This window comes from Anolis sagrei, chromosome 5, assembly GCF_037176765.1.
Source record: "Anolis sagrei isolate rAnoSag1 chromosome 5, rAnoSag1.mat, whole genome shotgun sequence".
In the NCBI taxonomy this organism is placed as follows: Eukaryota; Metazoa; Chordata; class Lepidosauria; order Squamata; family Dactyloidae; genus Anolis; species Anolis sagrei.
The window spans coordinates 3,032,891-3,048,136 of record NC_090025.1 but is presented as its reverse complement, the minus strand read 5'-3'; the positions used below and the strand labels follow the sequence as shown (position 1 = coordinate 3,048,136).

The 15,246-nt window shown below is 42.4% G+C and overlaps 1 protein-coding gene across 2 annotated transcripts in view; it reads left to right on the top strand.

Moving 5' to 3' along the window:
* SFXN5 (sideroflexin 5) overlaps positions 1-14,469 on the top strand; it is a 160,596-nt gene extending 146,127 nt beyond the window's left edge. The window contains exon 14 of one of the 2 annotated variants that reach the window (XM_067468440.1): positions 13,608-14,469. In XM_067468440.1, coding sequence (XP_067324541.1) covers positions 13,608-13,685 — 78 coding nt within the window. In that variant the 3' untranslated portion in view covers positions 13,686-14,469. The remainder of the gene's footprint in view (positions 1-13,607) is intronic. The other variant, XM_067468441.1, reaches the window with a different exon arrangement.
* Positions 14,470-15,246: the final 777 nt, after the last annotated feature.

Here is a 15,246-nt window from a genome sequence, read left to right as displayed (position 1 = left end):
GACCAAACCATTGCCATCTTGAAACTCATTGACATCGCTCCCTACATCCAAAGCATCCTGATCCTGAAACACAATCACAGGCTGACCTCTCAACAGATTCTATGATTCTGCTTCCATAGGGTGGCTGAAGCATATAGACAAACGAGGGCTTTGGACTCTTCCGCCACCCTGGTCATCCACTTCTGCCATGGTCCGCTCTTAAAATACACCAAGGACTAGGACTATAATAGCCTCTGTCATACTAATGCACCCTTCCTGCCCCAACTGCCTTGGAGAGTTCTATGTGGCCCAAGGCACACCCCCATGGGATGGTCCACCTGTGGGCTTCTTTCCCTTTAACACCTTGCACCTGCAAGGGCCCCTCCCTAGTTCTCAGCTGCGCAAAGCCTCTTGTCTCCGAAGCAAAAGGAAAGCGGAGATGCTGAAGGCGGTGAAGGGACATTGCTCGGCCTGCTGAGAGCATTCCCCTGCCTGGAAATGTCAAACATGGAAGGGAGATCAAAGCCCAGGCCGGAAGGGAAGAGGAATGTGGGTCTGGAGGAGAAGGAGGAGGAGGAGGAATGGGTACCCGAGGGAGCCAAAGGTAGAAGGGGAGGCATAGAAATGATGGAGTTCGAAGAGACCCCCAAGGGTCATTCAGTCCAACCCGTTCTTTCTGCCACGCAGGAAGACACCGTCAAAGCCCTCCTGACAGATGGCCATCCAGCCTCTGCTAAAAAACCTCCAGAGAAGGAAGGAGACTCCACGGGACTCCAGGTAGCAGTGGATTCCGCATTCATTCCACTGCCAGGCAGTTCTTAGAATCATAGAATCAAAGAGTTGGAAGAGATCTCCTGGGCCATCATCCAGTCCAGCCCCATTCTGATAAGAAGCAGGAATATTACATTCAAATCACCCCTGACAGATGGCCATCCAACCTTTGTTGAAAAGCTTCCAAAGAAGGAGCCTCCACCACACTCCAGGGCAGAGAGTTCCACTGCTGAACGACTCTCACAGTCAGGAAGTTCTTCCTCATGTTCAGATGGAATCTCCTCTCTTGTAGTTTGAAGCCATTGTTCCATTGCGTCCTAGTCTCCAAGGAAGCAGAAAACAAGCTTGCTCCCTCCTCTTCCCTGTGGTTTCCTCTCACATATTTATACATGGCTATCATATCTCCTCTCAGCCTTCTCTTCTTCAGGCTAAACATGCCCAGATCCTTAAGCCGCTCCTAACAGGACTTGTTCTCCAGACCCTTGATCATTTTAGTCGCCCTCCTCTGGAATATTGTGTCCAGTTCTGAGCACCACAATTCAAGAGAGATATTGACTCTAAGCTGGAATGTGTCCAGAGAAGGGCGACTAAAATGATCAAGGGTCTGGAGAACAAGCCCTATGAGGAGTGGCTTAAGGAGCTGGGCATGTTTAGCCTGAAGAAGAGAAGGCTGAGAGGAGATACGATAGCCATGTATAAATATGTGAGAGGAAGCCACAGGGAGGAGGAGGGAGCAAGCTTCCTTTCTGCTTCCCTGGAGACTGGGACGCAATGGAACAATGGCTTCAAACTACAAGAAAGGAGATTCCATCTGAACATGAGGAAGAACTTCCTGACTGTGAGAGCCGTTCAGCAGTGGAACTCTCTGCCCCGAAGTGTGGTGGAGGCTCCTTTTTTTTTGGAAGCTTTTAAGCAGAGGCTGGATGGCCATCTGTCAGGGGTGATTTGAATGCAATATTCCTGCTTCTTGGCAGAATGGGGTTGGACTGGATGATGGCCCACGAGGTCTCTTCCAACTCTTTGATTCTAGGATTCTATGACTGTGAGAGCCGTTCAGCAGTGGAACTCTCTGCCCCGGAGTGTGCTGGAAGCTCCTTCTTTGGAAGGTTTTAAACAGAGGCTGGATGGCTATCTGTCGGGGGTGATTTGAATGCAACATTCCTGCTTCTTGGCAGAATGGGGTTGGACTGGATGGCCCATGAGGTCTCTTCCAACTCTTTGATTCTATGATTCTATATCCTAAGCAGCCAGGAATGGATTTCTTTTCAGCCTTGAATCTGCTATCAGTCTCTCCTTCAATCTGGCAGAGCGCCTGAGAGCCTGGTTTGTTTTCCTTTGCTGACTGAAAACACTTCTCCTATCTACTGGCTCATTAATTTCTGCACCTGGCCCAGGTGCCAAGGCTCAGGCTCAAAGCCTTGGGAATTCTCCATCATCCCCAAACCCTTCAGGAAAGTCACTTTGAACAGCAATCCCATTGTCATTCTCTGCATCTAGAGCAACCTCATCATTTAGACACATGAACCTCATTGTCACTCCCAACATCCAGAGTACCCTGATCATTAGACGCAATCCCGGGCTGAACTCCAACAGCCGTCCAGCCAGGTGTCGTCCACTGGATTCCTGAGACAGGGCTATTATTCCAGGTGAGGTCTGACCAAAATAGAAGAGAGTGGACTAGGGTTTGCCTCTATCTGGACACTATGCTCCTCTGGATGCAGCCTAGGATTGCTTTGGCCTTTGGTCAGGACATCTGCCCTGACAAAGGGGCTCGAGGAGGGTCCACCCCGAAGCCCACTGAGAGGGATCTGGCTGGGCGATGGTCCTTGTGGTCACTCTGTCCGGAGGGAGTGGGCTGCTGCTGCTGCCCCCCCCCCCTTTGGAGCCCCTTTTCCCGACGCCCCGCTTGGTGTTTCAGTCAGAAACGAACCGGTGAAGTTGCTAATAATGTCTCTAAGAGAGAATATGCTACATCTGTTATGGATAGCAGTACAAAATTAGCTACTCACACCTCTGACACCCAAGATGTCTTCACTTAAAATACCCGCCGGCTTCCTTTACATAACTCGCCGATTATCTTTAAAAGAAATACAATTTTGCAATTCCTCTTCTTGCTTTCTTTCTTTCTTTCTTTCTGGGTTGCATCATTTTCTTTTTATGTTTATATATTTCTCCTTCATTAGTGAAGACTGAAGGGTGATTAGATCCCTTCAAACATTTTACAGAGGTTAAACGTTGATTAAGATTTAATTATTACTGTAAATAGCTTGGAATGACATATGGTGCAAAAACCTGACATATGTGCATTTGAATAAATGAAGTGCTATTTCCCGGGATGCAACGGGAAACTGTTTAACAGCTTCTCCAAAGGGTTATGTTACACCTCATGTTAAGACGGCGCGGATGTTACATCTTGTTGGGTTGCTGCAGCTGAAAGCAAAGAACACTCTCTCCCCGGCTCTTAAAAACATTGAATATTTTAAATACCTAAATTGTTTTGCACAATTTTTTGCTAATTTGCCTAACTAGGTTAAACATTTTTCAAAAGCAGCTAGGTTTCCCCGTGTAGGTTTCTCGCATTCGCGTGTCAGGTTTGGCACGGGAGCCAATGCAGAGGATTTCTAATATATAATATTAGAGTGAATGTGTGTGTGTGTGTGTGCGTATATATATATATATATATATATATATATATATATATATATGCACAGTATGTATGTATGAACGATCCTGCATTCATGCAAAAGAAAGAGTATTGCAAAACAAAAGGTTGTAAGTGTGATTTGTTTTTGGAGTGAAGTGCAGGAGGCGAATGCATTGATGACGATTTCTAATATATAATATTTGAGTGTGTGTGTGTGTGTGTGTACAATATGTATGCATGTGTGTGTGTGTGTGTGTGTGTATTTATATATATGGATGATCCTGCATTCATGCAAAAGAAATAGTATTGCAAAACAGAAGGTTGCAAGTGTGATTTGTTTTTGGAGTGAAGTGCATTGATGACGATTTCTAATATATAATATTTGAGTGTGTATGTGTGTGTACAATATGTATGCATGTGTGTGTGTGTGTATATGGATGATTCTGATATCATGCAAAATAAGTATTGCAATACAAAAGGTTGCAAGTGTGATTTGTTTTTGGAGTGAAGTGAAGGACGATTTCTAATATATAATATTTTAGTGAGTGTGTGTGTGTATACAATATGTGTGTCTGTGTATGAATGATCCTACATTCATGCAAAAGAAAGAGTATGGCAAAACAAAAGGTTGCAAGTGTGATTTGTTTTTGGAGTGAAGTGCATTGATGACAATTTCTAATATATAATATTTGAGTGTGTGTGTGTGTGTGTGTGTGTGTACAACATGTATGCATGTGTGTGTGTATATATGGATGATTCTGATATGCAAAAGAAAAAGTATTGCAATACAAAAGGTTGTAAATGTGATTTGTTTTTGGTTTGAAGTGCAGGACGATTTCTAATATATAATATTTTAATGAATGTGTGTGTGTGTACAATATGTATGCTTGTGTGTGTATATGTGTGTGTGTGTGTGTGTGTGTGTGTATGAGTGATCCTGAATTCATGCAAAAGAAAGAGTATTGCAAAACAAAAGGTTGCAAGTGTGATTTGTTTTTGGAGTGAAGTGCAGAACAATTTCTAATATATAATATTTTAGTGAATGTGTGTGTGTGTGTGTACAATATGTGTGTGTGTTTGTATGTATGAATGATCCTGCATTCGTGCAAAAGAAAGAGTATTGCAAAACAAAAGGTTGCAAGCGTGATTTGTTTTTGGAGTGAAGTCCAGGAGGCGAATGCATTGATGACGATTTCTAATATATAATATTTGAGTGAACGTCTGTGTGTGTACAATATGTATGCATGTGTGTGTGTGTATTTATATATATGGATGATCCTGCATTCATGCAAAAGAAAGAGTATTGCAATACAAAAGGTTGCAAGTATGATTTGTTTTTGGAGTGAAGTCCAGGAGGCGAATGCATTGATGACAATTTCTAATATATAATATTAGAGTGAATGTGTGTGTGTGTGTGTGTGTGTGTGTATGGATGATCCTGGATTCATGCAAAAGAAAGAGTATTGTAATACAAAGGTTGCAAGTGTGATTTGTTTTTGGAGTGAAGTACAGGAATCGAATGCATTGATGACAATTTCTAATATATATGATATTTTAGTGAATGTGTGCGCCTGTACAATATGTATGCATGTGTGTATATATGTATGTATGTTTGTGTATATGGATGATTCTGAATTCATGCAAAAGAAAGAGTATTGCAAAACAAAAGGTTGCAAGTGTGATTTGTTTTTGGAGTGAAGTCCAGGAGGCGAATGCATTGATGACGATTTCTAATATATAATATTAGAGTGAATGTATGTATGCATGTGTGTGTGTGTGTCTATATATATATATATATATATATATATATATATATGGATGATCCTGAATTCATGCAGAAGAAAGAGTATTGCAATACAAAAGGTTGCAAGTGTGATTTGTTTTTGGAGTGAAGTGCAGGACGATTTCTAATATATAATATTTTAGTGAATGTGTGTGTGCGTACAATATGTATGCATGTGTGTGTGTGTGTATATATGAATGATCCTGAATTCATGCAAAAGAAAGAATATTGCAAAACAAAAGGTTGCACGTGTGATTTGTTTTTGGAGTGAAGTCCAGGAGTCGAATGCATTGATGACAATTTCTAATATATAATATTAGAGTAAATGTGTGTGTATATATATATGCATAGTATGTATGTATGTATGTATGTATGTATGATCCTGCATTCATGCAAAAGAAAGAATATTGCAAAACAATAGGTTGCAAGTGTGATTTGCTTTTGGAGTGAAGTCCAGGAGGCGAATGCATTGATGACGATTTCTAATATATAATATTAGAGTGAATGTGTGTGTGTGTGTGTGTGTGTGTACAGTATGTGTGTGTGTGTATGGATGATCCTGCATTCATGCAAAAGAAAGAGTATTGCAATACAAAATGTTGCAAGTGTGATTTGTTTTTGGAGTGAAGTCCAGGAGGTGAATGCATTGATGACGATTTCTAATATATATGATATTTTAGTGAATGTGTGTGTCTGTACAATATGTATGCATGTGTGTATATACGGATGTATGTGTGTGTGTATGGATGATTCTGAATTCATGCAAAAGAAAGAGTATTGCAATACAAAAGGTTGCAAGTGTGATTTCTTTTTGGAGTGAAGTGCAGGACGATTTCTAATATATAACATTTTAGTGAGTGTGTGTATATACAATATGTGTGTCTGTGTATGAATGATCCTACATTCATGCAAAAGAAAGAGTATTGCAATACAAAAGGTTGCAAGCGTGATTTGTTTTTGGAGTGAAGTCCAGGAGGCGAATGCATTGATGACGATTTCTAATATATAATATTTGAGTGAACGACTGTGTGTGTACAATATGTATGCATGTGTGTGTGTGTGTGTATTTATATATATGGATGATCCTGCATTCATACAAAAGAAAGAGTATTGCAATACAAAAGGTTGCAAGTATGATTTGTTTTTGGAGTGAAGTGCAGGAGGCGAATGCATTGATGACAATTTCTAATATATAATATTTGAGTGAATGTCTGTGTGTATACAATATGTATGCATGTGTGTGTGTGCATATGTATGTATGTGTGTATATATATATAAATAAAAATGTAATGTTTGTTTGTGGGATTAACATAACTCAAAAACCACTGGACGAATTGACACCAAATTTGGACACAATACACCCATCAGGGCAACGAGTGACCATCTATCTATATAAATAAAAATGTAATGCTCGTTTGTGGGATTAACATAACTCAAAAACCACTGATGAATTGACACCAAATTTGGACACAATACGCCGATCAGGCCAACGAGTGACCATCTATCTCTATAAATAAAAATGTAATGTTCGTTTGTGGGATTGACATCACTCAAGAACCACTGGACGAATTGACACCAAATTTGGACACAATACACCCATCAGGGCAACGAGTGACCATTACTCATAAAAACACTGAAAAACTCAGTGGAAGAGACTTACAAAGCCAAAAAAAAATACCTTACAACGCATGCACAAAACCACATATATATACACAAACACACATATATACACACACATGTATGCACACACACACAAAACACACAGAAAGGGGGAAGGAAGGAAGGAGAGAAGAAGGAAAAGAAGGAGGGAAGGAGATAAAGAAGAAAAGAAAAAAGGTAGATAAGGAAGGAGAGAGAAAGAAGGAGAGAGAAAGAAGGAGAGAAGGAGGGAAAAAGAGGAGGAAAGAAAGAAAGGTAGAGAAGGAAGAAAGGAGAGAAGGACATAAAAAGTGAAAGGGGGAAGGAAGGAGAGAAGGAACAAAAGAAAGAAAGAGGTAGTTAAGGAAGGAAGGAAAGAGACAAGGAAGGATGGAACCAAAGAGCAAAGGAAACGAGAAAAGAAACAGGTAGAGAAGGAAAAAAGAAGGAGGGAAAGAAAAAGAGGGAAGGAAAGAGGGAGGGAAGGAGAGAAAGAAAGAAGGAGAGAAAGAGGGAGGGAAGGTTGGCCACAGCAACTCGTGGCGGGTACAGCTATCATATATATATATATATATGAATGATCCTAAATTCATGCAAAAGAAAGAGTATTGCAATACAAAAGGTTGCAAGTGTGATTTGTTTTTGGAGTGAAGTGCAGGACGATTTCTAATATATAATATTTTAGTGAAAGTGTGTGTGTGTGTACAATATGTATGCGTGTGTGTGTGTGTGTGTGTGTGTGTGTATATATATATATATATATATATATATGAGTGATCCTGAATTCATGCAAAAGAAAGAGTATTGCAAAACAAAAGGTTGCAAGTGTGACTTGTTTTTGGAGTGAAGTGCAGGACGATTTCTAATATATAATATTTTAGTGAAAGTGTGTGTGTGTGTGTGTGTGTGTGTGTATACAATATATGCAATATACAATACAGTATACAATATGTGTGTGTGTGTATGAATGATCCTACATTCATGCAAAAGAGAGTATTGCAATACAAAAGGTTGCAAGTGTGATTCGTTTTTGGAATGAAGTGCAGGACGATTTCTAATATATAATATTTTAGTGAAAGTGTGTGTGTGTGTATATATATACAATATACACAATATACAATACAGTATACCAAATGTGTGTGTGTGTATGAATGATCCTACATTCATACAAAAGAGAGAGTATTGCAATACAAAGGTTGCAAGTGTGATTCGTTTTTGGAGTGAAGTGCAGGAGGCGAATGCATTGAGTTTCCTCCAAATTGGCATGGGGGGGGGGGGGTCGAGGCATCTGGAACGGACTGGAATTAAATGGTGAGGATTTTGGCAAAGGGGGAACGAAGAAGGGGAGGCTGGCAGGGGATGTTAAAACCCAACATAGAGCTTTGTTTCCCATGCATCCCTTCAGCACATCCTTCCTTATTTATCTAAAGAAAGGGTGCGCATGGGAATGATGAATAGCTACACGCATCCACAAATGCACAACTGCACATTGCAACAATGATAGTGATGGAACCATATAATCCTTGAGTTGCAAGAGACTCTAAGCTGCCTCCCACTCCAACCCTAAGCAAAAATACACAATAGAAGCCCTCTCAACAGATGGCCATCCAGCCTCTGCTTTAAAAACCTCCAGACTCCAAGACAGTTTATCTCACTACCAAACAGCTCATTTTGTCAGGAAGTTCTTGCTTTCCCTGGATCTTGAATAGCTTTTCCTATAACTGGGCCCGGTTTTGTTCAATATCTTGATTAATGACTTAGATGAAGGGCGAGAAGGCAGGATCATCAAGTTTGCAGACGGGACCAAATGGGGAGGGAGAGCCAAGACTCCAGAGGACAGGAGCAGGATTCAAAGGGATCTTGACAGATTAGAGAGATGAAGGGCCAAAACTAACACAGTGAAGTTCAACAGGGACAAATGCAAGATACTCCACTTTGGCAGGAAAAACGAAATGCAAAGATACAGAATGGGGGACGATGAGGCCTGGCTCGAGAGCAGGACATGTGGAAAAGATCTTGGAGTCCTCGTGGACAGGAAGGTGAACATGAGCCAGGAATGTGATGTGACGACAAAAGAAGCCAATGGGATGTTGGCCTGCATCAAGAGGAGCCTAGTGTCTAGATCTAGGGAAGTCATGCTCCCCATCTTCTATTCCACTTTGGTTAGACCACACCTGGAATCACATTGTGTCCAATTCTGGGCACCACAATTGAAGAGAGACATTGACAAGCTGGAATGTGTCCAGAGGAGGGCGACTAAAATAATCAAGGGTCTGCAGAACAAGCCCTATGAGGAGTGGCTTAAGGAGCTGGGCATGTTTAGCCTGAAGAAGAGAAGGCTGAGAGGAGATATGATAGCCATGGATAAATACATGAGAGGAAGCCACAGGGAGGAGGAGGGAGCAAGCTTGTTTTCTGCTTCCTTGGAGACTAGGAAGCAGAACAATGGCTTCAAACTACAAGAGAGGAGATTCCACCTGAACATGAGGAAGAACTTCCTGACTGTGAGAGCCATTCAGCAGTGGAACTCTCTGCCCTGGAGTGTGGTGGAGGCTCCTTCTTTGGAGGCTTTTAAGCAGAGGCTGGATGGCCATCTGTCAGGGGTGATTTGAATGCAATATTCCTGCTTCTTGGCAGAATGGGGTTGGACTGGATGGCCCAGGAGGTCTCTTCCAACTCTTTGATTCTATGATAAAACAAGGTAGATGGCCATCTTGTCAGGAGGGCTTGGATTGTGTCGTCCTGCCTGGCAGAAGTGGTTGGACTGGATGTCCTTTGGTCTCTTTTCAAACTCTCTGATTCTGTAAATACATCCCTTAGTCCAGTGGTTCTCAACCTGTGGGTCCCCAGGTGTTTTGACCTACAACTCCCACAAATCCTAGCCAATTTACCAGCTGTTAGGATTTCTGGGAGTTGAAGACCAAAACATCTGGGGACTCACAGGTTGAGAACCACTGCCTTAGTCGGAGCCTCTTGCTATGGGAAAAGCCTTCATTTCAAGCCAAGATATGGAGCCTCCCGAGTCCCAAAGGCAAGGAAACCCTATCATGCAACCCTATCCTCAGGCTTCATGTGGGGCAAAGAGAACATGGGTCTCCAGTGGGTTTTTGGGAGGGATGCTCAGCCCTGGTTAGTATTTGGAGAACCCCATTTCAGAGGAAGGAGTGGGAATAATTCCTTCCGACTCTTCTCTGCCTAAGAAAATCCAGAGAAATCCATAAATCAACAAGCGACTCAAAAGTGTGCGTGTACACACATACGTGCACATATACAACGGGTCAAGATGTGTTTTGCTGCTCTTGGAGGGTGTGATGTTGCACAGATGGAGGGTGCTTTTCACCCGTATCATTGATTGTTTTTTCCCCTTGAACATATTGGATTAGCAGGTGACCTCTTCCTCTCCTTCCTCCTTTTCTCTCTGGCGGTTTTTCCTCTCCTCCTTCACGTTTACCTTCTTCCTTCTCCTCCTCTTCTTCTTGCTCTCTTTCTTCCAGCAATGAAAACCTTTTTTACACCAGGTTCCTCACTACTTCTGAGGATGCTTGCCATAGATGCAGGCGAAACGTCAGGAGAAATGCCTTTAGAACATGGCCCTATAGCCCGAAAAAACCCACAAGAACCTAGTGATTCCAGCCATGAAAGCCTTCGACAATACTTTTTTACACCATTTGGCTTTTGGAAACTGTCTGGGGAGAGGACTTCACGCTCTTCTTGGATTTTTTCTCTTGGACTTTTAGGATTGAATTCTGCAAAGATTGCCCTTTCCTTGCAAAGGCTTGCTTTGCCAACCTTTGGTGCTTCTCGTGACCTTGTATTCCCTCATTCCTTTTTCCTCTCCTCCGTCACTTTTACGTTCTTCTCTTCCTCTTCTTGTTCTCCTTCTTCCAGCAATGAAAACCTTCTTACGCTATTTGGCTTTTGGAAACTGTCTGGGGAGGGTGCTTCATCGTCTCTTTTGGGATTGTTTTTCTTGGACTTTTAGGATTGAATCCTGCAAAGAGTGCCTTTGCCTTGTGAATGCTTTGGTGCTTCCTCTGACCTTTTATTCCCTCATTCCTTTTCCCCCTCTCCTCCTTCACATTTACCTTCTTCCTTCTCTTCCTCTTTCTTCTTGTTCTCTTTCTTCCAGCAACAAATACCTTCTTATGCTATTCAGCTTTTGGAAACTATCTGGGGAGGGTACTTCGTGATCTCTTGGGATTGATTTTCTTCGACTTGAAGGATTGAATTCCCTCATCCCTTTTTCCTCTCCTTCATGTTTACCTTCTTCCTTCTCTTCCTCCTCCTATTCTCCTTCTTCCAGCAATGAAAACCTTCTTAACATCTTTTGGAAACTTAATCATCTGTTTTGGGATTGTTTCTTTTGGACTTTTTGTGCATTTTAATAGGACCGAATCCTGCAAAGAGTGCCTTTGCCTTGTGAATGCTTTGGTGCTTCCCCAGACCTTTTATTCCCTTATTACTCTCCTCCTTCACTTTTACCTTTTTTCTTCTCTTCCTCTTCTTGTTCTCCTTGTTCCAGCAATGAAAATCTTCTTATACAATTCAGCTTTCGGAAACTGTTTGTGGAGGGTGCTTAGTGGTCTCCTGGGATTGTTTCTCTTGGACTTTTGGGACTGAATTCTGCAAAGAGTGTAATTGCTTCGCAAAAGCTTGCTTTGCCAACCTTTGGTGCTTCCCCTGACCTTATCCCTTTTTCCTCCTCTCCATCACTTTTACCTTCTTCCTTCTCTTCCTCTTCTTGCTCTCCTTCTTCCAGCAATGAAAACTTTCTTAACACCATGCATCTTTTGGAAACTGTTTGGGGATGGTACTTAATCATCTCTTTTGGGATTATTTCTCTTGGACTTTTAGTGCATTTTAATGAATCCTGCAAAGAGTGTCTTTGCCTTGTGAATGCTTTGGTGCTTCCCCTGATCTTTTATTCCCTCATTCCTTTTTCCTCTCCTCCTTCACTTTTATCTTCTTTCTCTTCCTCTTCTTCTTGCTCTCTTTCTTCCAGCAATGAAAACCTTCTAACGCCATTCAGCTTTCGTAAACTGTTTGGGGATGGTGCTTAGTGGTCTCCTGGGATTGTTTCTCTTGGACTTTTGGGACTGAATTCTGCAAAGAGTGTCATTGCCTTGCAGATGCTTGCTTTGCCAACCTTTGGTGCTTCCCCTGACCTTGTATTCCCTCATTCTTTATTCCTTTCCTCCTTCACTTTTACCTTCTTTCTTCTCTTCCTCTTCTTGTACTCCTTCTTCCAGCAATGAAACATTCTTAACACCATTCATCTTCATTGCATCTGCCTGGGGAGGGTACTTAATCGTCTCTTTTGGGATTGTTTTTCTTGGACTTTTAGAGTATTTTAATAGGATCAAGTCCTGCAAAGAGTGCCATTGCCTTGTTAATGCTTTGCTTCTCCCCTTCATCCCTTATTCCTCTCCTCCTTCCCTTTTACCCTCTTCTTTCTGCTCTCCTTCTTCCAGAAATGAAAACCTTCTTACGCTATTCGACTTTCGGAAACTGTTTGGGGAGGGTGCTTAGTCGTCTCTTTTAGGATTGTTTCTCTTGGACTTTTAGCGTATGTTAATAGGATTGAATCCTGCAAAAAGTGCCATTGCCTTGTTTGGTGCTTCTCCTGACTTTGTATTCCCTTATTCCTCTCCTCCTTCACCTTCTTCCTTCTCTTCCTCTTCTTGTTCTCCTTCTTCAGCAACGGAAACCTTCTTACGGCATTTATCTTTTGGAAATAGTTTGGGGAGAGCACTTCATGGTCTCTTGGGATTGTTTCTCTTGGACTTTTAGGATTGAATTCTGCAAAGAGTGCCCTTGCCTTGCAAATGCTTGATTGCCAACCTTTGGTGCTTCCCCTGACCTTTTACTCCGTTCCCTATTCCTCTCCTCCTTCACTTTTACCTTCCTTCTCTTCCTCTTCTTGTTCTCCTTCTTCCAGCAATGAAAACCTTCTAACGCCATTCAACTTTTGGAAATAGTTTGGGGAGGGTGCTTTATGCTCTCTTGGGATAGGGTTGTTGTAGATTTTTAGGGCTATACGGCCATGTTCTAGAGGCATTCTCTCCTGACGTTTCGCCTGCATCTATGGCAAGCATCCTCAGAGGTAGTGAGGTCTCTTGGGATTGTTTTTCTCTTGGACTTTTAGTGTATTTTAATATTTTATTTATTTATTTATGTAGAATTTTTATATACCGGTCTTTTCACCTCCAGCGAGGGACTCAGGCCGGTTTGCAACAAAGGAATTCATACACAATAGTTTAAAAGCATCACATCCAATAATACACTAATATAAACACATTAAAGTACTATCATATAATTATATAAGGCCAAATCGTTAACATAAAATCACTATTCATCCCATCCGTCCGTGTGGTCAAGAGTTATTGACTCACTCATCAAATGCCAAATTCCAGAGCTAGGTTTTCACCAAGGTCAGGAGGGAAGGGGCAGTTCTAATCTCCAATGGGAGAGAGTTCCAGAGCCGAGGTACCACCACCGAGAAGGCCCTGTCCCTCGTCCCCACCAGACGCGATTGCGAGGGTGGTGGGACCGAGAGCAGGGCCCCTCCAGACGATCTTAACAACCTTGATGGTTCATAGGGGAGAATCCATTCGGACAGGTAAACTGGGCTGGAGTCGTTTAGGGATTTATAGGTCAATAGGATTGGATCATGCAAAAAGTGTGACTGCCTTGTCAATGCTTGCTTTGCCACCTTGGTCCCATCGAGAGGGGCCAACCCTTGGTGCTTCCCATGACCTTCTATTCTCTCATTCCCTTTCACTGCTTTTGCAGATCGAGACGCAGCGCCTGGAGCCGGAGATTGCGGGGGCCACCACCAGTAAGACCGTGGTCTACAACAAGGGATTATAGGCCGGCAACGGACACGGAAGAGAACACCATGGGAGGAGGAGGAGGAGAGGGACTTCCTGAGAAGGAAGAAAGGAAGGAGAAACATGAGATGAAGAAGAGGGGCAAAAGCATGTCGCATCTTCCCCGTGCACAAATTAACACGACCCGGGATCTCACCAGTTGAGAAGATTAAGAACTAAAATTTTACATTAGTGACAGTAGCATGAAGAAAAGAGAGAAGTGTGCTACGAGGAATCTCAAAGCAAGCATCGTAGATCCCTGCAAAACTTGGCGTTGGAGAAGCAGGCTCTCTTTCGCCCATCTCCTTCTCTTCCTCCTCCACAATTGCACAGCGCTTTCCTTCCCAATCATGCAGAAAACGATCTCCCAGCGCATAATAATATGAGAAGCATCCTGGGGGGCGTTCCAAGCATCGTTGTGGATTCGTCGATGTCCGTCTTGCACCTGCGTGGAATCAATCCCACACCTGCAGCACTTTGGCTTTTGAGTCTTCGCAAACGGCACAGTGAAGGTCGTACCTCTCTCGGTGCCCCAACATCTCGTCTTCCTCGTCCTTCTTTTCTCTTCCCACATACCCACACACACACACACACACATGGCCTTAACGTGCCACCAAATCTCTCCCATCTTCCCTTCCATGGGCGAGTTCACAATCTATAGTATAGTTTTGCAATTGGCACAAAACTGCAGGGCTGTTGTGGCATTGGGATTGCCTTTGCTAAGAGTGTATCTACGCCAGGCATGGGCCAACTTGGGCCCTCCCTCCAGGTGTTTTGGACTCCAACTCCCACAATTCCTAACAGCCTACCGGCTGTTAGGAATTGTGGGAGTTGGAGTCCAAAACACCTGGAGGGAGGGCCCAAGTTGGCCCATGCCTGGTCTACACTCCCTCAGCAAACTACAACATCCATAATCCTATGCATTAAGCCACAACACTCAAAGCAGTATCGAACTGCATTCATTGCACAGTGCAGATGCACCTCTAAGGAAGCGATGAGTAGTTTCCACCTTTAGTTGTGAGCGTAGTCTTTGCAGGGCTTCTCCCACCCTGGCCCCATCTACACTGCCATATAATGCAGTTTGAAACTGAATTATATAGTCAGTGAACGCTCCCTATGATGCCGTTGAACTAAATTATAGGAGTCTACACTGACCGTGTAATGCAGTTTCAAACCTCTCTGCGAGACTGGAATACCAGCACGTATTAATGAGACCTCAGAGCACAGAAGCAAGCTGCTTATCATGAACTGATTGCTGAATTGATAAATAAATAAATAGATCAATCGATTGATTGCTCGATCAATAGATTGATTGATTGATTGATCGATCGATCAATAGACCAATCGATTGATCAATCAATAGATTGATTGATTGATCAATAGGTTGATTGATTGATCAATCAATTGATTGATGGATCAATCAATCGATTGATCAATCAATAGATTGATTGATTGATTGATCAATAGATCAATTGATTGATCAATTGATTGATTGATTGATCAATAGATCAATTGATTGATCAATTGATTGATTGATCGATCGATTGATTGATCAATAGATC